Source organism: Lissotriton helveticus, chromosome 4_1 (assembly GCF_964261635.1).
Source record: "Lissotriton helveticus chromosome 4_1, aLisHel1.1, whole genome shotgun sequence".
Taxonomy (NCBI): Eukaryota; Metazoa; Chordata; class Amphibia; order Caudata; family Salamandridae; genus Lissotriton; species Lissotriton helveticus.
This window is the reverse complement of record NC_136063.1, coordinates 1,838,580,728-1,838,606,028: the sequence shown is the minus strand read 5'-3', so window position 1 is coordinate 1,838,606,028 and position 25,301 is coordinate 1,838,580,728. Positions and strand designations below refer to the sequence as shown.

The following is a 25,301-nucleotide window of genomic DNA, read 5'->3' as shown; positions in this document are numbered from 1 at the left end:
CGTGATTCTGATGGTGTTCTTATGGACGATGGCGATGCCTCCTCCTGTTTGGTTGGTGCGGTCTTTTCGGATGATCTTGTAAGCGTCCGGGATGGCTATAGCGATGTCGGGTGCTGATGATGCGTTCATCCAGGTTTCTGTAAGGAAGGCGATGTCCGGTGAAGCAGTGTCGAGTAGGTCCCAGAGTTCAGTGGCGTGTCTGTGGACCGAGCGGGTGTTCAGCAGGATGCACTTCAGGTGGTTAGAGTCGGAGCTGTGTTTGGAGTTAGTGGATATGGTGTGGGTCTTGATGCAGGTGAACTTGCAGGAGTGGCAAGCGAAGGGACCGTGGGTGCGTCCTGGGGCAGCCTCGTAGCATTGTGGTGTGCGTCTGGGGTTGAGGGCTAGGAGGGTGGCGGCGTCGTACGTTATGCGGGCGGAGTGGGTTTTGCGAGGACCAGGGGGTCTGGTGCTGGGCGCGGTCCAGGCGCGGACGGGCGTAGACGGGCTTACCTTTGGCGCACCTTCGGCGCGCATGGGGCGCGACCTCTGCGCGTGAACGCTGCGCGTGGGGTGCATCTGTCATAAATGGGGAGTGGAGGGGGCGGTGGGTAGGAGGGGCAGCTGGGAGGCGGGAGCGTGGGGGACGGGCTGGGGGCACAACACAAAATGGCAGCAAACAACAACAGAGGCAAACAGGACGAGATTGGGGCACGATACGCAAAAGCTCTACAGCAGCTGAGCAGGCACAAATTAAGCAGGCAAATAAGTTCTACAAAGCACAGGATCGATTTTGGCAGCAGAGCTAGCGCTACGATACCCAGAGGCAGGGAGGCAGGGAGGAGCCACCGGGTCTGCAGGAGTCAGGCTGGTCACAGGGCTTCACCGGACGGGACGTTCCAGATAGCCAGTGGGTAGGAGGGGCAGCTGGGAGGCGGGAGCGTGAGGGACGGGCTGGGGGCACAACACAAAATGGCAGCAAACAACAACAGAGACAAACAGGACGAGATTGGGGCACGATGCGCAAAAGCGCTACAGCAGCTGAGCAGGCACAAATTAAGCAGGCAAATAAGTTCTACAAAGCACAGGATCGATTTTGGCAGCAGAGCTAGCGCTACGATACCCAGAGGCAGGGAGGCAGGGAGGAGCGACCGGGTCTGCAGGAGTCAGGCTGGTCAGGCTGGTCGTATTGTCCATCTGCACAAGCAAGGAGTTGGTCTGGAAGGACGGATGAAAGGCCTTCAGTGCCAAGTGAACAGCTCTGAGTTCCAGGAAATTGATGTGATACGTGGACTCTGTCGGAGACCACGTTCCCTGGATCTGTAGATGTTCTGAATGCGCTCCCCAGCCCAGGAGAGACACATCCGTCACGATAGTCTGAGTCGGGATGTCCTTGTGGAAAGGAACCCCTCTGAGGAGATTCTCTGCTGAGCACCACAATCTCAGGGATTGTTGAGCGTGAAGAGACAACTGAATCCGATCGTCCCAACACCCTTTCCTCTGGTCCCACTGGTCCTCCAAACATTCCTGTAGCGGACTCATGTGTAGGCACGCGTGCGGAGTGAGGAAGATACAAGAGGCCATCGATCCCAGTAGAGAAGACACCGTCCTCACTGTTGTAGACGGAGCAGCTATGAGAGCCTGAGCCTTCCGAAGGATGGATAAGCGTCTCTCCTCCGAAGGAGACACGCTTGCCGACAGCGTATTGATGGATGCTCCAAAGTACTGCAGGGAGTGTACAGGAACCGGGACAGACTTGGACAGATTTATGTGCAACCCCAGACGGTTCAACAGGACGGTCATCCTGTTGAAGTGCAATTGCGCTTCCTGGAAGGTGGAGGCTTTGATCAACCAATCGTCCAGGCATGGGTAGACAAACACCTTGTTCTTTCTCAGGTGCGCTGCTACCACAGCCATGCATTTTGAAAAAGTCCTGGGTGCAGACTTCAGTCCAAACGCTAGTGCAGTGTACTGATAGTGACTGGCGCCGACGAGGACGCGCAGGAACGTCCGATGTTTCCGTGCAATGGGCACATGGAAGTACGCATCTTGCAGATCTATCGCGCACAGCCAGTCTCTTCTCTGCAGCTGAGGATAAATCTGGTGCAAAGACAGCATGCAAAACTTTTCCCTGCGAATCCACTTGTTTGCTTGTCGCAAATCTAGAATGGGTCTGAACTCGTTCTTGTCCTTCTTCTGTACTAGGAAGAAGCGTGAGTAAAGACCCTTTCCCCTTTGAGACAGAGGGACGTCTTCTATTGCCCTTTTTCTTAACAGGGTATCGGCCTCCGCCTAGAGCTCGCGTAGTTGGAATTGCGAGCCGACTGGTGGAATTGCTGGAGGCGGGCTGGTGAAAAAGACTGTATCCATTGCAAACAATATTCAGCACCCACTTGTCCTGAGTAATGTTTCTCCACTCTGCCAGGTAATGTTGAATGCTTCCCCCCACCGGAGCGGGTAACGGATGAGGGGGAAGAAGCACCTCAGGGCCTAGACCCAGCTGGGCCTTTGGTCGCGGAGGAAGACTGTTGACCCCCTCGGCCACCTGGCGCTTTTGGAACGGTTTCCGCTGGAACTGCTGCTGTTGTTGTTGTTGCTGTCCAGCCTGCCAACCTTGCCCTCTGCCTTGCGCCCCGTACCGCCTCAGGAACGGGCGGAAGGTCTTTTTCTGTTCCTTAGGCTTTTCCAACCCGACAGCCGGCAGGGTTTCCGCCTCCGCCTTCATGCGGGCCATCTCGTCGTCCTCATGTTTCCCGAAGAGGGTCTCGCCCGAAAAGGGTAGGTTAGCAACTCTCTGCTGCGCCTCAGGCTTCAAGGATGTAAGACGCAGCCAGGCGTGGCGCTTCAGGTTGACCCCATGGCAGTACCCGTGGGCTGCCAAGAGGGAAGAATCCGCAGCCGAACTTATCACCTGGTTGGAAACCAGCAGACTTCAGCGAGGATCTATTGGAAATCTTTCCTCTTCTCCCGGGGAAGGTGTTCCGCAAACTGTTGGAGGGACTCCCACAGAGCCCGATCGTAACGTCCAACAGGGCTGAGGCACTCGCGGCCTTCATTGATGTGGAGGCGGTCCCGCACACCTTCCTGCCTGCCGAATCCATCCAGCGGCTCTCCTTGTCAGGAGGCACTGTTGATGATGGGGTGGTGGCGTACTGTTTTCTTGCTGCCGTCACAATCACCGAGTCAGGCGTGGGATTCACTCACAGAAATGCTGGGTCCGAGTCAGGAGCCTTATATTTCTTCTTCAGCCTTGAAGGTGCCTATCTCGTAGACGCATGCGTGAGGAACAGTTCCATGGCCGGTTCTACCAGCCCAGGCACCAAGGGCAGCAGAGGGCGAGACAACTGCTTCTTGTGCAGCGTTTTGAAGATGACGGACGTCAGTGGCGCGGGCACGGTGAGCGTGATGCCCAGCTTAGCCGCCCCTTGTAGCAACAAACCTGGAAGGACACTATGTCCTCTACTGGAGACACCCTCGTCCGAGGGGAATCCCTCAGGGTAGGTGAATAGTCCCTGGCACTAGAGGAATCCGTGTAGCGGGACCTCGACTGGTCCCTCCTGTGGCGCCGTCTGGATCTTGTAAAAGAGCGATGGCGACTCCTGGATCTATCCCTCTGTCTGGAGCTTGATCTCGACCTCTGCGGCCTCGGACGTTCCACAGGCCGCAGCGAAGGGCGCTGTGGCGGCCTAAACGGGAGCCTAGGTTGCGGTGGCCCTGTAGGGGCGTTGGGAGATGTGGCAACGAGGCAGACCTCGGCGGAGGTGGTGGTGTAGGAGGTGGAGGACGATGAGGAGTAACAGGTGGCAGAGGCGGCGTCAGGTTACGTGGAGGAGGTCCCTTAGGTAACGGAGGAGGTGTAGGTGACCTCGGCTTGGCGGGTGAATAAACTTGTGAGTGTTCCGAGCCCGGAGCCTCTTCCCCTCTCTTCCTTTTCTTCGCCTGACCTGAAGGGGGGGACCTAGAGGCCGTACCCCTGGCATCCGAGCGACGGCGCCGCCGCGACCTTGAACTTGTGGTGACCTAAGACACAGTCCTGGCTTTAGAACGCCTCCTGGAGGGCAATGCTCTCCTCCTCGACACTGAGTGCCTCTTCGACGTCGATGAACGCCGTCTTGACGTCGATGCACGCCGTCTTGACGTCGATGAACGCCGTCTTGACATCGATGAACGCGGTTTTGACATCGATGAACGCCGTCTTGACGTCGATGAACGCCTCCTCGAAGTCGATGATGATCTCCTTCTCGACATCGACGATTTCCTTCTCGACCTCGATGATCTCCTTCTCGACGCCGAACTGCGAGTCGACGTCGGTGGTGAACGACTGTGACGCCTCGACGTCGACCACCTGCCCGATTACGAACCCTCTCGACGTCGATGATGACTCGACGACGAAGCAGTTCTCGACGTCGACCTCGTCGGAGGTCTCGACGTCAATCCCCTCGACGTCGACCGTCGATGTCGCTTCGACCCAGAGCCCTGGGGAGACGGGGAGCAGACCGTGGTCATTCCTCTCGACGCCGACATCGAGGCTATCGACGCCGACGGAGACCGGTGGCGTTTTCTGGCCTTCTTCTTACTGGGGAGCCCCCCAGAGGCCTCAGCACGGGCAGAGGAAGAAGCCCCTTCCTGCCCAGACCCACCTTGACCTTGCGGTCTTCTTTGCTCCAGTCCTTGGAGCCTGATCTTCTCTCTGTCCTTCAGGGTCCTACTGGAAAACTGCAGGCAGATCTCACAAGTCCCAGGAACATGAGAAGAAGGGAGACACAGGATACAGACCCTGTGTGGATCAGATCATGCCTTCTTCCTGGCACACTCTGGACATTTCTCAAATAAGGGCGGCATATTTGATAAAAGAGTGGCCAAAATCACCAGAAAAGTGAAGAAGAGGCAAAAATATGTCGAGGGAACACACTAACACTTTAAAAGTGGCAAAAAGTTAACAAAACACCCAAAAAGGGAAAGCTCAATGCTCCAGGGTCCTGCTAGCAGGAGCCGGAAAAAAGAACTGAAAGTAAAAGGAAGGGGCTGAGCATGCTGGGATACCGAGGGTCTCCAGAGAGTTCCGTAAAGGCATGGTATCCCTTTTCCAGACACATAATGGCAGCCTATGGAGGCTTGTCTGTCCTTACCTTCCTCTCTATCATTCCAAGGATTTGGTGAGGGGAGGAAAGTTTCTCTATGGGTGAAACTTGACAGATTGTGTTAAATGTGTTATTGGTGTTATATCCTTGGCATTTCTAGTTGAAGTACTGGACTGTGTAGCCTTGTAGGTACAGGCTGCATTATTGTCTTTAATTTTCTCTTAAGTGTCCATGCAGGACTGCAATGAAGACAGCTTAAGAGATTATTTTTGATTGCACCGGGGTCCACGGACATTGGCGGGACTATTCACTAGATTATAACTATACACAGAGATCCCCTACTACAGAAGTAGAGGTTCCCCTTCTAGGAGTTCCTCAACCTCAGCCTTTCTGATTACCACCCTTGTATCCTCCCCTGTGGTAACTTTTACCTCCCTGCTGGTGGTATGTCTGCTGCTTTTGGTATGACTGGGTGTCAGTGGTGATCTTTTCCACCACTCTGCATTAATACCTACCTAAGGACTGCCTTTGTGATGTTGTTGACTGTAATCCACCCATGGATTTTGCAGTCTCCATATCCTACTTGAGTTCCACAGCCGGCACTGATAGTTCATGCAGGTCCAGTTCCTCGTTTTGGTTAGAGTTATAGGATATGATGTTGTGCAGATTGCACAAGATGATGCCACCCTCAGTTGCAACGTCCTCTTGTCCCTCGTCTCAGATATGGACTTGTTGTTGCTAATCTGATGAGAATTCTGCCACTGCCGTCATATCCATGTTATGAGCTAGGCGTCAGTCACGTTGAGCCTGTAGAGTTTTCGTGTTTGGAACAGGCCACAGGCAGTGCAGTCTTGCTTATTCTGCCTGCTTGTGCTCAGGAGACAAGCAGGCAGAGGTGGAAGATGTCCTGCTGATTCGTGTATGCATACTTTACCCTGCAAAGGAGGCACTTCCCAAAGAGTCTGTTTTTAACCCCTTCCGTGCGGTGCACGTTCAACGGACGTCGCGTGCACTACCTCGGTAGTGCTGCGCACGTCCACTGAACGTTCCGGCCCCGCCCATGCAATAGAACGTTCTGCACCAGCACGGAACGTTCGGCGCAGCAGAGGGGTTAAAGTCCATTACCCAAAGCCGAGCATTCTCAGCAGTAGGAAGGAGTATACAAGGTGAAGCTGCCTCAATCAATGTAACAAAGATCGCCTGGACATAAATCGAATGGCTGACGAAGTCAAGGTAGAGTAGGATTCTCGTGACTAAGAGTAAAGCTGCACTGAGTCCATATCACGCTCACAGGCCGCTAAAGTTGCACAGAGCTCCGGTGCAATCTGTCTGAACCCGATGGCGGAAAAAAAATCAATCTAAATGGTCCCCTTGAACATGCACATCCTCAAAGAGGAGGAGTCTGTACGTTAAGGAATCTGCAGCTAGAATTGTCTCTACCAGATACATCGTTACCAAAGGTAAGTAACCCGTCCAACTGCCACAATTATCTACAGCAATGAGAAATGAAACTGTTGTGTTGATTGGTTTTATTATGTTTATTTTCAAGTTAAAATGCATTGCATTGTGAAATGTATTATAAATTACACAGACCTTATTCAACTGCACTAGGCAGATTGGACCACATACATATTGGGAGAAGACATTCGGTGGAATACTGTCAATTACGAATTTAGTTGTCAGGTTCAAGTATATTTACAGTAACAATAGCAAATGATTATTTAAGAATATACTATAAGCATGACATTCCCAATTTCCTCCATCCAACTGTAACTTGTTTATATTTCACATTAAGGATGTATCGAGTCAACAGGTTTGATCCCATTGTATTTCTTTCAACCATACATTGTGCAAAGGTTATCTATATATACTGTAATAAACGTAGATAACAAATAATGCAAATAGAGAAACTTAAAAAAATATTTATTAGGCCTAGGCATGAAAATGCCAACTTTCTGAAAGTGATTCAGAAAAGGGGGTGGTGATGAACAGAGTGCCTGAATTAAGCAGACCACTCTTACCCAGTCCAAAGATCAGGGCTTGATCCATCACCGTTTTTTAGCTCACTGCACCATCCCAGCTCAGAACTTGGCTATATGCAAATTAGTCTGTTCCTGTCCCAGTGCATGATGGGAACAGGGCAAACCAAACTACCAAGCCAATTCTTATACTGGGAAGGAAACAAGCTTCCGGGGACCGGTTTCTGCCATTTCAGGCGTCGTCGGCCCGGCTTGCTTGAATCCTGATGGTGCAATGAGCAAGAGACTCACATCTGAGTATACCCTTCCACGCTTATGGTGGACAAAATGATTCAGAAAAGGGGGTGGTGATGAACAGAGTGCCTGAATTAAGCAGACCACTCTTACCCAGTCCAAAGATCAGAGCTTGATCCATCACCGTTTTTTAGCTCACTGCACCATCCCAGCTCAGAACTTGGCTATATGCAAATTAGTCTGTTCCTGTCCCAGTGCATGATGGGAACAGGGCAAACCAAACTACCAAGCCAATTCTTATACTGGGAAGGAAACAAGCTTCCGGGGACCGGTTTCTGCCATTTCAGGAGTCGTCGGCCCGGCTTGCTTGAATCCTGATGGTGCAATGAGCAAGGGACTCACATCTGAGTATACCCTTCCACGCTTATGGTGGACAAAATGATTCAGAAAAGGGGGTGGTGATGAACAGAGTGCCTGAATTAAGCAGACCACTCTTACCCAGTCCAAAGATCAGGGCTTGATCCATCACCGTTTTTTAGCTCACTGCACCATCCCAGCTCAGAACTTGGCTATATGCAAATTAGTCTGTTCCTGTCCCAGTGCATGATGGGAACAGGGCAAACCAAACTACCAAGCCAATTCTTATACTGGGAAGGAAACAAGCTTCTGGGGACCGGTTTCTGCCATTTCAGGCGTCGTCGGCCCGGCTTGCTTGAATCCTGATGGTGCAATGAGCAAGGAACTCACATCTGAGTATACCCTTCCACGCTTATGGTGGACAAAATGATTCAGAAAAGGGGGTGGTGATGAACAGAGTGCCTGAATTAAGCAGACCACTCTTACCCAGTCCAAAGATCAGGGCTTGATCCATCACCGTTTTTTAGCTCACTGCACCATCCCAGCTCAGAACTTGGCTATATGCAAATTAGTCTGTTCCTGTCCCAGTGCATGATGGGAACAGGGCAAACCAAACTACCAAGCCAATTCTTATACTGGGAAGGAAACAAGCTTCCAGGGACCGGTTTCTGCCATTTCAGGCGTCGTCGGCCCGGCTTGCTTGAATCCTGATGGTGCAATGAGCAAGGGACTCACATCTGAGTATACCCTTCCACGCTTATGGTGGACAAAATGATTCAGAAAAGGGGGTGGTCTGCTGAATTCAGACACTCTGTTCATCACCACCCCCTTTTCTGAATCATTTTGTCCACCATAAGCGTGGAAGGGTATACTCAGACATGAGTCCCTTGCTCACTGCTCCATCAGGATTCAAGCAAGCCGGGCCGACGACGCCTGAAATGGCAGAAACCGGTCCCCGGAAGCTTGTCTCCTTTCTGGTGAAGAATTGGCTTGGTAGTTTGGTCTGCCCTGTTCCCATGATGCACTGGGCCAGGGACAGACTAATTTGCATATAGCCAGGTTCTGAGCTGGGATGGGGCAGTGAGCTAAATAACGGTGATGGATCAAGCCCTGATCTTTGGACTGGGTATGAGTGGTCTGCTTAATTCAGACACTCTGTTCATCACCACCCCCTTTTCTGAATCATTTTGTCCACCATAAGCGTGGAAGGGTATACTCAGACATGAGTCCCTTGCTCACTGCTCCATCAGGATTCAAGCAAGCCGGGCCGACGACGCCTGAAATGGCAGAAACCGGTCCCCGGAAGCTTGTCTCCTTTCTGGTGAAGAATTGGCTTGGTAGTTTGGTCTGCCCTGTTCCCATGATGCACTGGGCCAGGGACAGACTAATTTGCATATAGCCAGGTTCTGAGCAGGGATGGGGCAGTGAGCTAAATAACGGTGATGGATCAAGCCCTGATCTTTGGACTGGGTAAGAGTGGTCTGCTTAATTCAGACACTCTGTTCATCACCACCCCCTTTTCTGAATCATTTTGTCCACCATAAGCGTGGAAGGGTATACTCAGACATGAGTCCCTTGCTCACTGGTCCATCAGGATTCAAGCAAGCCGGGCCGACGACGCCTGAAATGGCAGAAACCGGTCCCCGGAAGCTTGTCTCCTTTCTGGTGAAGAATTGGCTTGGTAGTTTGATCTGCCCTGTTCCCATGATGCACTGGGCCAGGGACAGACTAATTTGCATATAGCCAGGTTCTGAGCTGGGATGGGGCAGTGAGCTAAATAACGGTGATGGATCAAGCCCTGATCTTTGGACTCGGTAAGAGTGGTCTGCTTAATTCAGACACTCTGTTCATCACCACCCCCTTTTCTGAATAACTTTCTGAAAGTGGCATATTCAAAATTGTAATTAAAAATCCAAATTCACCATTAAAAAGGATTTTGAATTACAATTAAATTGACTGGAAGAAGTATATTTGAAACATGTGTTGGCTGCAGATACACATACTATGCACATGCCTGCCATCTAGTGTTGGGCTCTAACTCCACCAGACTTGTTGTGCCCTGCTTCCTTGTGTTTTCTTGCACTTCTGACTCTTACAGTCCTTGGGGTTGAGGTCCCCTGGCTGGGTCTCGGCAATCAGTTCTTTTGAGAGACCCCCCCCCTCCTGGTGGGTTTGGGGGATGACTTGTCAATGCTCTTCCATTCTGGCTTGGAACCCTTCTTGGTTCTGGGCGATGGTTGCGAACTTCTTCGTCTGCTGTGCTCTTTTTTTTCTCATTCCTTATGTCTTGCTGTGCTGTGCTCTATTCTTTCATTCCATGACTTGGTGCCTTAGTACCTGTCACTATTCTGGATGATGCTGTTCCTCACATTTTGTTTCTTTCCCTTCTGTATAGCTGGATTTTCGCACACTGTTCCAGTATTCTCACAGTTCTGTTTGTGATGACTCCGCATTGTGGCGTGGAAAATTCTCTGCAGAAAACGGACATAGGCGCGCAGGGGTGGGATTTATGTATCCTCGCTGATGTCACAAATGTGGACGACCTCAGGGTGGAGTCATGTGGTGCCGTCCCCCCAGCGCGCGGGAGTGCTGTGGCAGAACAGTTTTCCAGATCCAGTCTCATGCCTGCAGGTAATTCTACGTTAAGGAATCTGCGGCTAGTAGTCTCTATCATATTGAATGTTTACCCCCCCCCCATGCCAGGTTCCCCCCCGACCGAACATCAGGTTAAAAGAAAAAGTTGAATTGTACTCGTCTCTGTCCCCAAAGGCATCCAATATATTCTCTCCTCGAGTGTCAATGTATCGTTCAAGTGCATAGTACCTAGTTTGCAGGTAATTTTATGGAAGTGTGTCAGCTGCTTCTCTATCACCATTTAACAAGGTATTACTGTCCGAGTCCTGGACTATTAGTTTTAGTTCTAACAGGATCGTGTCCCAGCACTGTGCGATAGGATATTTACGTCTACCCGCAATCTCCTCTTTATGTAATGCCGTACTCTCTGCCTGTGCCAACACCATTAGTGAGTTTTTCCAGCTGGAGAGGGCTGGGGGATGATTGCTCTGGAAGTGACTATGTTTTTGGGATCTTGGAAATAGACCCAATAAACATTCTTCCATGAATGCATTTGGGGCCTATCAGTGTATGTGGCCAGTGCTGTTGTCACGTCTTCCCAATATAATTGTACAGTGGAACAATATCAGAGCATGTGTAACAAAGTGGCTACTGTTTGCAGACATCTAGGGCAAGCTGAGCTAGTTAGTTGAAAATGATTGTTCATTTTGTCTGGTGATAAATATGCTTTGTGAATGATGTAGGTCTGAATAATTCGGAATTTGGAGTTCTTCGGTATTTGCGTAGGAGCGGCCAGGAGCTTGTCCCTTTTGCTATCAGTCCACAGAGACTCCCTGTCCTCCTCCCACCGGTTGCGGAGAGAAGTCAAAGGCTGTAGAGTGTGTGGAAGTAGAGATCCCATCAGCCAATGTGAAAGTAGAGCTCCCGTCAGCCAATGTATTATGTGGCTTCCGTTGCCCATCACATGTAGTTAAATGCATTTCTGGTTCAGTATTTATAACTCGCCATGCCAACGTAAGGGATCGGAAAATTGAGTTATGCAAAAGGAACTGGCCAGCCAGCAGGTAACATTCATGGGACACAATGTCAAAAGGTGTCAGAGTGCCGTCCGTGTAAAAGTCACCAAGCGTATCAATCCCAGCAGCGTGCCAGTGCGAAAGTTAGGGGTGCCCATTTTGTGGCTCGGGGTCCCTAAAAGGGAGTTCAGCTGGAGAGCATGGGATCTGTTTGTTGGTGAGGTACAAGTTGCGTTTGTAACAGCAAAGAGCAAAGGCGAAATAGGATGGTGTTGGGGTGTGTGATAAATTCTGAAGCTTATAAAGCGCATGGTTACACTTACCAGTGTGTCCCCGCGCTGAATAAACCGCTGAGGAACCCGGCCTGGCCTGTTCCTGTGAGGCGCCCAACTCCTGGGCACCCCCCTGGTGAAGCCAGGCATCCTTAGCGATTAGGGCCGGTGTGAAGACTAAGCAAGCTATTGCCCAGAGTTGCAGCGTGGGACCCCATGATTAGAGTAGGCACCGTGCCGAGAATTATCGGGTCCGCGGACATTTGAGCTCAAGACCCTGCCGCGACGGGAATTGAACCCTGGTCCCGGGCCAGACCTCTGCATCAGGGTCTGCCGCTCTAATCAGTGAGCCACACTCCTCCAGCCCGGCCATTGGATGAAAGAGGTGATAAATCTGAGAGTGAGACCATGGGGGGATATTGATACTGTGTCCGCTAACGTTCTGCAAGCCATTTCGTCACCCACTGAAGCAGAGATGCTAAATAATAGAGTTCCATGTTGGGGACAGACAGACCGCCCCTACCGGGTGAGGGATATCGTTTCCAGAGACTATTCCTGAATAGGCCTAATGTGCCGGGTGAGGGATATCGTTTCCAGAGACTATTCCTGAATAGGCCTTATGTGCCTATCTGTCAGTGTCACCTTACTGCTAATGGCTCTCCTGTGGTGTGATGTATATCCTCCTAGACCGTGGACAATGGGCCTTCGGTGTGGGGAATGGCGTTCTCGTCCTGAGCAGGATGCCCTGTGTGCTTGTACCTAGCCCCTTTCCTAAGCTTCCGAGGGTAGCCTAAGAGCTGTACCCAGGCCTTTCTGACTTCTGAAGATGCCTACACTGTCTCTGGCAGATGCAGTTCACATCAGGTCTGCCTGCTCTTCGTTTCACTAGACAAACTGGAGCCAAACACAAAGTGATGTCTTCCTCCCACAGGTTGGCACATGGTATAAAATTGCCATACCTAGAACTTAAGATCAGAACTCTCCTGGACCGGAGAAGATTCAAAAGAAGGACTTCCTGCTGCCTGAATAAGGAAGATTGGACCTGCTTGCCTTGAAACCAGGACCACAGAAGTCTCTCCAAAAGGTCACTTGGCTGACCTTCTGTGTGAGCTACAGGGACACTAGCTTCTAGAGACCTTTCCTACTTACCAGCTGATCAGACCCAGATGGACCTGACCTGGTCAACCACTGCTGGCCTTTGTGTGAGTGAGTCCTCACCCCCAAGTGCTACCCTTAAGGGCCTGGTCCCCTGGCTAGGGTTAGGGGCTTCTCCCTGCTAACTGTCGGTTTCACAGGATCTTGCTTTCAGAATATTAGGAGGGCAACCTAATTTCCTTGTTCACATTGAACTTTGAAGTTTCCAATTTGAATTGCATGTAGCTGTAGTCACTCTTTTGTTTTCAATTACTTTCCATATCTTGTTTTTTAATTAATTTCTAGACGTTGGTGTATTTTTCCATAAAGTTATTTTTTATTAAGTATCCAATTCCATCCCTACAGGGACTTCACCAGGGCCTAAACAGTTTTTTTAAACATGTAATCAATAATTTTCACTTATAAAAATCAACAACCCTGGTTCTTATTTTTATATTAAATGTTCTACATTTTTCTGGTGTAATTTTTAATTTCACATAAAACCACTTCCTTTTCAAGGAGTGTATCAATCAAAATGTCTGTACCACCTCTTGTCGGGTATACAGACTAATATTTATACATCATCCCCACAGATTACATTGATTCGTATATTTCTTAAACCAAAAGACACCAACTTTCTAAAGAGTGATTGCAGTTACCAAGAAGTAAACGTGCATACAAGCAGATCACTACTAAGAAGAATTTTGAGAAGGAGGATAAATCAAATTGTAATTAAAGTAGTGATCTTCTTGTATGTGCACTTGAGGAGAACTAGAGGTGTTAGCTTGGCAGTACACACTTGGTAACTGCAATCACTCATTAGAAAGTTGGTGTCTTTTGGTTTAAGAAATACAAGGATCAATTGAATTTTTGGGGATGGTGTGTAAATATTGGTCTGTATACCTGACAAGAGGTGGTAGAGAAATTTTGATCGATACACTCCTGAAAATGGAAGTGGTTTTATGTTAGATTAAAAATTACACACACAAAAAAACGAAAAATTTACAAAATTGAATGTTAAAAATAATAAGTGAAAAGTATTGATTAAATGTTTTTAAAGAAATTGTTTAGGTGCTGGTGAAGTTCCTATAAGGGATGAAATGTGTTTGCTGGGTCTGCTTTAAATGTGTTGGAATTGGATACTTAATAAAAAGAACTTTATGGGAAAAGACACAAGCGTCTCCTGACTGAATGCTTCACAAGGTTTGACGTATACCAATGCAGGGTGTCACAACACAGCACTATGAAGCTCCTGGTCGGCAGCTTCACAGACACAGACCCTTGCATCACTTCACAGAGCAGCTTCTGATCAACGTTTTTACCAGATCTGACAGAGAGCCCTGCAGCTCCTGAATGAAAGTCTCACCGGATCCAACACAGTGCAAAGCAGGTCAATTTAGAGCCCTGAAGAGTTGCGCTGCACCGTCTTCGCAGCAAGTCAGAAGGTAAAACAAACTTGGTCCTGTATTTAGCCTGTGCTCCACCTGAACTTGTTACTTTGTCCTGGTCTGGCACGACCAGATACCTGGAGTTGGCGCTTCACATCTTTTGCCACTATTTTCACCTGAAACTTTAAAAACTCATAAGACTGGTTCTATGATTGGATTTTTGTTGTTTTTGTGCCATTTTATTTATTAAAATGTACTATATTTTTTAATCTGGTTTGAAATTATTCTTCTGTGGTGTTTTCCCTTGTGATTTAGGTGCTGCATAAATAGTTTACACATTGCCTCTAAATTGAGCATGAATGCTTTTGTGCAAAGCTACCAGAGGGTTAATCACAAGTTTTGTGGCTCGCTCTGACAAGGATTGCTACTATTACTTGAAATGGGTACTCCCCCCTTCAACAAATAATCACATTTCTTAAACTATGCAAAGTGCCTTCCTCTCTCCCCTTCTCTCCTGTATCAAAAGGAGAGATATGCTTCCCAGCGCGGACTAAAAGTGCTGCCAGTAAAATTATGCTTTTTACCTCTAATTCTATTTGCAAAATTTTGTAATTTACTTGACATTGATATTCCTGCCTTCTAATGGGTGACTCCAGAATATCCTTTTAAATATTTGGAAAAAACACCCCGGCCTATCAATAAAGGCAGTGCCTGTAACCAAGTTCTGATGAAATCTACAAGTACGAAAATATTCTATGCTGTATCTTCATATTTCTTTGCCCACCAATGTAATTCTTTGACGCCGTCAAGGAGACCGTAAACATCTTTGACAGCAGATCGACTGTTAGGTTTTAAAATAAATGTTATACCATGTTAAGTTTAGTTTAAGGTTTACTGTGGTGGCAAGCATTGGGGAAAATAACAGGATTAGATGGAAGGCAAAGATTAAGAATAGGCGAACGTAGTAGGAAAAAGAACAGGGGAAGAAAGAGGGGAAAGATTTGGTCGCTCACAAGGGTAAATCAAAATAACGAACGGTGTTACGGAAAAGGTAAAGGTTGCCAAGCACAATGGTTCGTCATCGATGGGGCCCCGCGGTCACAGTTAAATTCAAATACATTTTGGGGACTTGGATGATTTGCTGTCAAGATAGTTTGCGGACATGGCATTCTTCTTCATGACATGCATCTGGATTATGTTCTTGGTGGTTTAGGATGAAAACAATGTGTTGTGCGTTTGAGAATCAGAAAACATTTTCTCCATTAAAAATGCATATCAGTAACTATAGTACAATAAGCTCATCAAATAAGCATACATGGGGTCAAGTGGGAGGTACAGCTTGTTTTCATGCCCATAAATAATTCTAACCTATACAATAATCAACATTTAACAGCACATTTCACACTGGGAAGTCCAAAACCTAGCAGGAAGCATGCCTGCACACTACAGCTAACAAATTTAGTGAGAAAAACAGATTACTAAAAGCAGCACTTACCCAGCCAGCATGGTGTACAAAAGGACCCCCAAACTCCAGATATCACAAGCTGCATCATATCCCTGTCTCATGAGTACCTAAGAAAGAAAATTGCAAAAAAGTTGAAAAAATACGTACAGTTTACATTTTTTTCTGATAAAATCAATGGAACTTTAAGTAAAAATCCAAAATGAATTCATGTTCTAGTTCACACTGACAAGATCTCCAAAGAGAATATATTATAATATCGACCCCAAAACATAGCTTGATTCAGATCGTGTGTGAATCATAGCTCCTTGCACTGAAGACCTTCTGGCTATATCGTAAACTGAAAGGTGTACCAACATTTTCCTCAAGTAGCTGACTGCCCAGCAGTTATCAGCTCAGGTGTTTCAGGGCCATCTTTCTTAAGGGGTCTTGTGAGTAGAGGAGCAAGATCTTTCACTCTGTTCACCAAAGGAATTAATGATCCTCAGCTAGTAGTGCTTTCACAGGCACAATGGCCACCTATTGGTAATTTGCTAAATTCAGGTTTATTTATTTTCCAATAGGTGATTCCCCCCTGGAGAGAAAAGATCAGTCCTAAAATCACATTGGTCATGTCAACCTACTTACACAGTCTCAAGGAGGTTGCCACAACACACTAACAAGGCGATGATGGCAGATACTGACCCCAGCCATGTTCATTTGGAGTTAGTTTTAAAATGTATAAATAGGACAAATGCTTACACTTAAATTGTTGGGGGCGTCATAGTGCTGGATTCTTGGCATAACTATCCCAGACAGGTACTGTGACTGAATCAGAAATATTTGCAGTTATCACTTTACCAACCTTACATGGTGTCCTTCTTTCTCAGAATTTCCACCATACTAGATATTCTACAATCTTCTAGCTTTAAGTCACTGACATAATCGTGTATACACCTCATCTGTATGTACTGCCATGCCCTGTGCCCACCCAAATAGCAGAGGGCCTGAATGGATGTAGGTGACATGTGGTTCGTCACACTTGTGCAAGCATTTTATTTGCCTTTCTGAATGTGACATACAAACCCTGAACTGGGATCGTTTATTACAGAGGAGGATATCTGAATCTTCCTAGGTGTTGTCCATATTAATGATGCATTTAACTGTTGCTCTATATGCTGAATATCTCCATCTCCAAAGTCCATGATAATTTCAATATAGGGATGTACAGAAGGGATGGCCAACCAAACCCTGCAGATCCACCACATGGGGTTGGAAGTCTACCATAGGACGGTGATGGCAAGCTGGTTAAGTGACTGCCTTCCAGCACACAAACTTTAAAAGATCACCTTCCATTACATTCTCTGTCCTCCCTGGTTCCCTTGTCTGAATATTGTACCTCTCAGTTTTCTCAATTTGAAAATAATGTCCTTGATTGAAGTACTGGGACAAATTGCACTGACTTACACTGGCTGAATATTCCAGTAGCTTGCTCTACTCTGAAAAATCCTACAACAACTCAAGACCGGCCTGCAGCCCGAGTTCAAAATAGTGCTCACCATGCTGGTCTACACTACTTCGATATAAACTACAGAAGTCTTCCAAAGAAGCTCACTGCCAGGGTTGAATGACTTCAGAACAAGGCTGCCAAGATGGCTTCTAGTGTATTTTGAAGGTTATGTGCATTATCCAGTTGAAAATAGCATCACACAATGCAGCAGGAAAATTCCTTCCTTCACCGCCTGAGCCTCAACATACAATTTTCCAAGGGTTGCATCAACACAGACATAAATCCATGGGAGGACAAGTGAATAGACTATAGAATTCCTTAAACATAACCTGAGATCAGACCCAGTTATAGATGGTTCTAGAGAATTGTTAAGATCCTGAACGTTTGACACTTACTTTCAAATGAAATCTACCTAATTTAAGTGGATGTTACTGAAGAATATCCCACAAGACATTGCTTTCATCTTTTCTGATTGGACCCTAATCTCCCTTTCTTCTTAAGCTGCATTTCTATTCTCTTCAGTACTTCATCTCCTATCTGCTAACTGCTGCTTGTGTAAAACATTTAGTTCCTGAATCTTTTTCTCCGGTAAATATCTCCTCCTTCATTAAAGTCGGACAATTTATTTCAGTTACTGTGAGAAGTTGGCCTGATGTGCAGTGCTCACTATTCTAGTGATCACTATATATCAGTCCAAACAACCCTTATTGATGATTGGTTGTAAGTCAACCTTATAGACCAGCTATCCTAGTAGCATGGATACGAGCAGTCTAAGGCTAAGACTCTAGAGGGCGTGTTAAGCCAGCTGTTTTACCATCACATTACCCCTTGAACACCCAGTGAAAGGACACCACACAAGTTGTTATGAAAATAAACAGTGTATTTATTTATAACAAGACTACCCTGGCTCTTTATGAGACAGGGAGCTAAGCACACAACAAAACTCTTACGAAAATACTTAAGTTAGCACGTTATACACAAATGCCCGAGGGGCACGAAAAACCATATACTTTAAAAGTGGAATGCGAATTACTAGCAGGTAAGTAACAGTTCTAATAGGCTTTGGAATCGCTAGGACTGGACTAGGGAATCGTTAGATTACTACTAGGAGGCCCAGGGGACTCGGGTGCAGAGTGTGCACTCTCACGCGGGATGCGGGACAAAGTCTATGGAGGCTAGAATCCACAAAGTTAGTGTTCACGGGCGAACCCGACCTGGTAGGGAGAAAACGACAGTGGATCCTGACCCTTGGATAGTGAGGCTATGCTGGGACACCGAAGTGCCGAAGTTACCTAGCCCAGGGGCTGCAGCTGCATAGGTCTGAAAAGACGTCGGGGATCTCGTTGCCGGACCAGGAGCCTGGAAGGAAGAAGTTGCTGGCAGGCGACCAGTGAAGAAAAGTTCGATGGATCCAAGCCTGGATCAAGGAAGAAGAAAACCTGAAAGCAGAGGGGACCAAGTTCTTGAATCACTAGCCAGTGATTAAGTGGGCACCAGGATGGCACCGGGCGAAGTCACCGCAGTCAGGTGAGTGGGCGCTGCTGGGCTCTGCAGTCTCTCGGACCAGGAGGCGTTGTCGGCGACCAGGATGGAGGTGCGAGCTGTCCCACGAAGGTTCTTGCTGTCGACGTCGCTGGACCCAGGATTGGGCAACAAGTCTTGGCAAATGCAAGGCCCACGCGGTGGACCTAAAATGGCGTCTTGGGTGGACCAGGAGGGTCCAGGGTACTTCTCCGATGGAGGGAAGCAAGGGCCAGTCTGGAGCAACCAGACCAGCAGCAGAAATGTCGTCGGGCGTCGTCAGGAAGGCCACAAGCCAGCGGGCTAGTAGCCAAACAACGCGGTGAGCAGTAAACAGCAGAAGGGCCCCACGCAGATCGTGGAGATGCTGGGGGGCTGCTCTTCGGTGCTGGAGCTGCTCAGGGTGGGGGCTTCTCGGACCCCAAAGCACTCACCAGGAATTCACTCGGCGGGCTTGCTGGAAAGAAGTCGTGCAGTCTTGCAGATGGCCGGTCCCTTGAGGTCTCGTCGCACCCACGGTTCTCAGCTGGGCTGTAGAGGTGGGTAGAGGTCAGAGGTGCCAGGGAAGCCGGTTCTCGTCGAGCTGGGCAGTCGGATTCCGGAGGAAGGACTTGCAGCAGACCGCAGTGTTCTTAGATGGTGCCTGCGGATGCAGGGTGACTACTCCTTAGTCACAAGGGAGAAATCTTAGGAAGAAGTCTTGAGTTCCTTTCGCAGAAAGTAGTTTCAGGATTCAAAGATGATCTGATTTGGAAGGGGGCCAGTCTCTACCTTTATCCTGTAAAAGGGGTCTGGCACGCGACTAAGTCCTGCCCTAGGGGTGGGACTAGGAGGGGGGTGGTTACACCCACTTCCTTGGCGGGCTTTTCCCCAGCACAGGGTCTGGAGTGACCCTGGAACTGGTTCCAGCCAGCCTATGCACAGTGAGCACCGGGGTGCCACGTGCAGTCACCTTCCTCTAAAGCCCTGCCTACCTACAATACACAAAACCCTGTCTGGGACGGTGCTGGCACCGCCCCTGGCAGGAAACCCTTTGTCCTTATCTCCTGCTCTGGGAGGACTCCCAGCAGCAGGAGGGCAGACTTGTGTCTCGGTGGCAGCATCCATTTTGTGGATGCTAAGGCTCTGTCTGACTTTTAACCGGGTTATAGGTTACAGGCATGTCGTGTCCCTCTAGAAGGGTGGAATGCTAACCCCGTCGCCAGAATTGGCGAGGGGTTAGTATTCCAATTCGTATGACACCTTACTCGACATGTTTTGATAAAGCGATACCAGAGTTGGCACATAACCGCGAGGATTATAATGCACTTAAGAGTATATGGTATGCGATATCATGGAAACGGCTAAGGGATGGATCCCGAAAGCCGCAGACAGGCTCAGCTCATGCCAGAGCACCATCTCACACGATTCCAAGCACTCTGCCTTCAGGATTGTTAAGGCCTGCCATAGGAGTGACTGATAGGAGATCTGTGTGTCCATTTTAGGGTTAGATATAGGTATACTATATCTAAAGCAAAGGGTGAGTACACCACCTTGCCCCAGCTGTCGTGCAGCCAGTTGTGTCAGTTTTAGTTAGTCAATCCAGGGGTGGCACAATACATGCTTCAGCCCCTGGGAGACTTCTGGGTGCACCTCAGCCCTGGGTACAGGGACTTGGAGAGGGCCCAGTGCCAATTCAGTACCTGAGTACAATTTGGATAGAGAGAACAGCTAGGCTGTGGGTCTGATTAGCAGGCCCACAGCCAGGGAAAGTCGTAAACCAGTGCAGCAAAAAGCAAAAATCTGGGTGATCATAGGATTGCAGACCCTACTCTCCTACAGTTACTGTGCTGTATCCAAATATAAACTACAGTTAATATCACCAAAATGTACTCATTTCTTTTTATCGTATGCCCAAATGTTGTAAGACACCTTGCTATTCTTGCCATGTCTGTATCTCTACCATCACAATAAATCATCCTGATGAGCACAAAGGTCCGCAGCTCCCTCGTCAAACAATGCAAATTCTTACACTGACTCCCAGCATTACATGAAACCTGCTCAACATTCATAAACTGGCAGATCTGATTTGCCTACAAGGGGACAATAAACCCTTTTGAAGTGAGCCTTATGCTACTGCCATGGTTTGGAAGCACAATGCATAGAACCCATTCTGAGGGCACTAGGAAGGTCTTCCATGGGTTGTGGGTGACACTGTCACACTACACGAAGGTCTGCACCGTCAGAACAATGTATGGCCCAATTCAAGTTACTAAACACTTCAAAGCAAATTCAGGAACATACGTTATCTCTTCATGAAACCTGCCTGTAATAATGTATCCACACATGGGAGAGCAACCTGTGATGTCTAGCTGGCCAAACAGCAATTGGATGATATATTTGATTGAACAAGAACTATTACTACTAAGGATGGTTATGCTTATGCTACTCTAGTTTGAAAGGATAGGGTACAAAGGACTGGCCCCCAAAGTTCACCACTACCAATTCCGTCAATTGTATACCCGGCTACATATGAACAGTACAGTAATTGTTTTGCATTCCCCCTTAAAGTCTGCTTCCCTAATGCACGGAGTGACTAATCTTCCTGTGCCTTAAGCTTTCTCAGAGGAAATCCACCTACCATTTAATGAGTGAGTGGGTTAATAACTTGATCACTGCCTGGTCTATACCAAGCTATCAGAGGGTGAGCACAGGATACTTTAAAGTGTGTATCTAGCTTACCCTGACTAGGATTGTGGTCTCTACTTGGACAGGGTTGTATACCACTGCCAACGAAGTATACCACATTTCTAATACCCCCACACAATTAAAGTCCCCCCAGGTACACCAAATAGAACATCACAATAAAGGGGGTTCCCCCTCAGGTAAAGCAGGTCTAATGGTTTGGTCAAGGGGTCACCAGGACAACATGCCTGGCAAGCCTATTTGCTTTGCAAAAGTTTAATTCACCATATTAAAAGACAAGTTAAAGAAGATGGCGGTCACACTCTGAGAGTGCTCCGGCCCCTCTAGTAACCGCTGCCATGCTACAATTCCCCGAGTCGAAGTTATCCTGTTCGGGCACCTCCAGCCATGGGGAGCCCTCGCCTGTAGCAGTCCTAACCATTGATCGAGGCGGGGGAAGCAGCTGGCTGTGGAACGACCCTGGTCGAGGCAAAATGGTGGCGACCTAGCCGGCGCAAGTGGAACTGCCTGTGGGGTGCCACGGGACGTGCCACATCGGAATCCTCTATGCAGGTCTGCCTCCGGGAGCCTGAGAGTCTGACCTGCTAATACCTTCGCTGCGGTACAAGGCTTTGGAGACCTGCTTGAGGTCGAAAGAGTGCCATGGGACTGCAGCTGAGATGACCTGATGCGGCGCCCAGGGAAAGAAGGAGACGCATCCGGGGCTCGGCGGAGCCGCCGCACTCCGATCAAAGGCGGAGGTGGCCCCCATACACACTGCTGTAGAGGCGTCTGGCCTGTGGTTGGCAGGACGCCTCATCTTGTTTGGACTAGGGGCAGACGTGAGACACAGGGCCTGATTGAGCAGGGCACCTGGAGTGAGCCCCTCGGTGCCAGATCCTACCCCCTGCGACGCTGAGGGCCGATCGCTCACCTGCCTGATCCTGTGAGTGGCGGGGTTGGAGGACCTCCCACCCCAGGTCCAGCAGACTGATACGACCTCCCGGGACATCAGCACACCAGCGGGATCCTCCTGCCTTGTGGAGATGGCAGAGACTGTGGGCTAGCAATCAGCAGGAAGCCTCCACTGAGCCTTCAGCCTGTGAGCCTTGCCTCCTGGGGATCCCTGAGGTGAGGAGCAGGGGTTGACCGGTTGACCTGCCCGCGATCGGCAGGAGTGCACATCTCCCTCACCACAAGAAGCTTGACAGTGAAGGCAGGCCTGGACTTTACAAGTAGCAGGGCTCCCAGGCATCCCGGTGGCCGCAGTGAGTACCACTAAAGCTGCTGGCCCCGGCGTGTGGAGTGCTTCTGTGTGGGTGGGGATTACATTGGCCCATGATTGGTGGGGGCCCACCATCCCCCCTGACTCCGAGTCCCAAAATCAACCTGTAAGGAGGGGCCTGCCTGGAACCAGAGACATATAGAGAAGGGGGACACTACTGATCGATCCCCGACTGGCAGACAACTACATGTCGAAGTTGAGGGCCCAGGTGGATCCAAGGGGCCTACCTGAACCTTAATCTACACTCCCTGCATGCAAGTGCCTGCACACTCCTGTTGTCACCAGGGGTGGGCTATCACTCACCCTCACCTTCCCCCCCTGGCCTACACTTGCCTCTAATGGGATCACACGCTCTCTGCGCATGAGACCACTTCTACGCAATAACAGGCGATCTGAGCGGGAAAACATGGCAGCCTAGGCACCACGGGCTACACCTTGCTACAGAGCTCTCTTGGGGAACTGCAGGACCTCCCTCCACGGCTACACCAGCCAATGTCTGGAGACCTCGAACAGAGACGCACACAGTGGGTCCAATCTATCCCCCCCTCCCTCCCTGGGAGGCCGGTCACCCATGGGGAAAGACAGGGGGACAAAACCCCCACTGGCCCAGGCCCGCATGGAGCTGTAGACAATCAGTGATCTCGGTCATGGTGAGCCTGCCACCGCCCGCGGCCAGTCCCACCAGGGTGACCCGGCTACCATCCTGCAGGCGATCAAGTCATGTCAAGACACCATGGAGTCCAAGATTGGGGAGGTGCGGGTAGACATGGTCCTCATTCACCAGAATCTCTGCAGCGTAACTGCTTGCATCATGGAGGGAGAATCCAGCATCTCAGCGGTCGAAGATGATGTTTCAACTCTAAAGATGCAGGTCAAACAGCTGCTATCCCATATGATCGATCTCCATAGACGGGCTGAGGATGCAGAAAACCGATCACGTCGGAACAACCTCCGCCTGGTGGGCCTTCCTGAGGGGGCAGAACCATCACAAATGAACAACTTCGTTGAGGACTGGATCAAGGTATGGATGCCCCCAAGATCCCTGTCTTCGTGGAACCTGGTGGAGCGGGCCCACTGTTCGCTTGCACCCAGGCCACCACTGGGAGGTCCCGCACCGGGAAATCATTGCGAGGATCCTAAACTTCAGGGATCGCGATGCCATCCTACAAGAAGCCCACTTCCGACCTGAGCTGTTCTACAAGGACGCTAAAATTATGGTCATCCCCGATTATACCAAGTTAGTGCAGGCCCAAAGGAGATCATACATGCATCTAAAGCAAAATCTGCGGAACTTCAATCTGCCCTATAGTCTCCTCTTTCCGGCCCGGCTCAAGGTGATTTTCCAAAATAAGTCATACTTCTTTGATAAGCCGGAGGCGGCATGGACTTGGGCGACGAAGGAATGCCCAATCCATCCAGGGAGGGGCGACCCCCCAGCCGACCCTCCGAAGGGGGCATGGATGGACGCACATACGGGCTCCCATGGGCGATGGGCTGGGTCTCAGAGAAGGTGCACCACTCGTTGAATGACATCTGCCTCGCCCGCTGGCTCCCCCATGGGAAGAACAAGTCAATGACATCCTAGGAGCCTTTTAGACTCCCTGAAAACTCTGGCAGATCAGATCTGTTGCCTGCAGAGGACTCCACTGACTCACCAAAACAAACCTCTGATGACACCGACCTCTCACACAGCGCCCAAATCTAATCCCAAGCACTATCACTAGTATTAACTTGAACTGGAGGAATGACAATCCTTACACGTCGACGGGCCCACACGGTGCCCTTAAACCACGCCTTAAAAGTCTCTTAACACTTCAACTTTAAGCTTATCAGGCAACAGATGCTTCAATTGGGGAAGGTTGGGTTAGTTAGGATTTTTGGTAGGGACTGTTCTCCCTGCGTTAGTATGTGTTATTCTGTTTCTCTGCAGCACCATGTACAAAATCCATGACGCACCCCCGGGCGCCAGTGTAGTGAGCTTAAACCCACCCAACTGCTCCTAAGGCCTAACCAACTGGAGGAACTTGGTCTCCCAGGCCATTGGCCCCACACACCGCCTAATGTCACTCTAACGCCTCTTTGACACACTGCTTATTTAATTTCAGACTGTCATCCCCTCCGCCTGTCTTGAGAAAGACCCGCCGTGACCTCCAACTGGGGCACCTAAGGGTCGAAACGTCGACGCTTTATATTAGGTCCAGCATCTACAAGACTCTATACTTAGACAGATAGAAATTCTTGTTTGTGTAAAAAGTTTCTGGACTATTTTTACTGCACCACTTGTACATATGTGTATGTTTGCACTGTATATAATGTTCACTACCTGAATTCCCTGCACTTGTGTCACTTTTCTCATTTTGTATTGTCATCGACAGTCCGTATTAAGATACTGTATGTACCAATGAATGAAGTAATTCTGGGATAAAATATTTGACTAATGCAATTTTGTTTTACTCATGTCTTATTTATTAAGTACATTGAAACAATTGATTCCTACATGCTTTATTAGGCTTGTTGTCTTTTGTGTCAGAGGCTTCAAAACTAAGACCGCATTTATAGCTGTGTTAAAAACGTTGTTGTTTTCTAAACCCGACAGAACCACTTTTGTTTAATTGAAATACTTACCCAGGTTCTGAGGGACACAGGGTCACCCCTTTTCATTTAATCATACTGCAAGAGACGCACCTGTTGGGTAATCAATGTCCCTTCCTAGCACGCAAGGGCTTCTACAGGGTTTGGCACTCAGGGTTCTCCAGAGGTGCTCGAGGAATGGTGATCCTCTTACGACGCCCCCTTCCTTTCACGCCAGTCCACACAACAAGTGACACTCTAGGCCGATTCGGCACCCTCATAGGCACACTTGGAG

The 25,301-nt window shown here is 49.0% G+C and overlaps 1 protein-coding gene across 2 annotated transcripts in view; it reads right to left on the bottom strand.

Moving 5' to 3' along the window:
• RPS6KA6 (ribosomal protein S6 kinase A6) overlaps positions 1-25,301 on the bottom strand; it is a 499,939-nt gene that overhangs the window by 28,340 nt on the left and 446,298 nt on the right. For both annotated transcript variants that reach the window (XM_078688489.1, XM_078688488.1), the window contains one exon: positions 15,510-15,586. In XM_078688489.1, the coding sequence (XP_078544615.1) occupies positions 15,510-15,586 (77 nt within the window). The remainder of the gene's footprint in view (positions 1-15,509; positions 15,587-25,301) is intronic.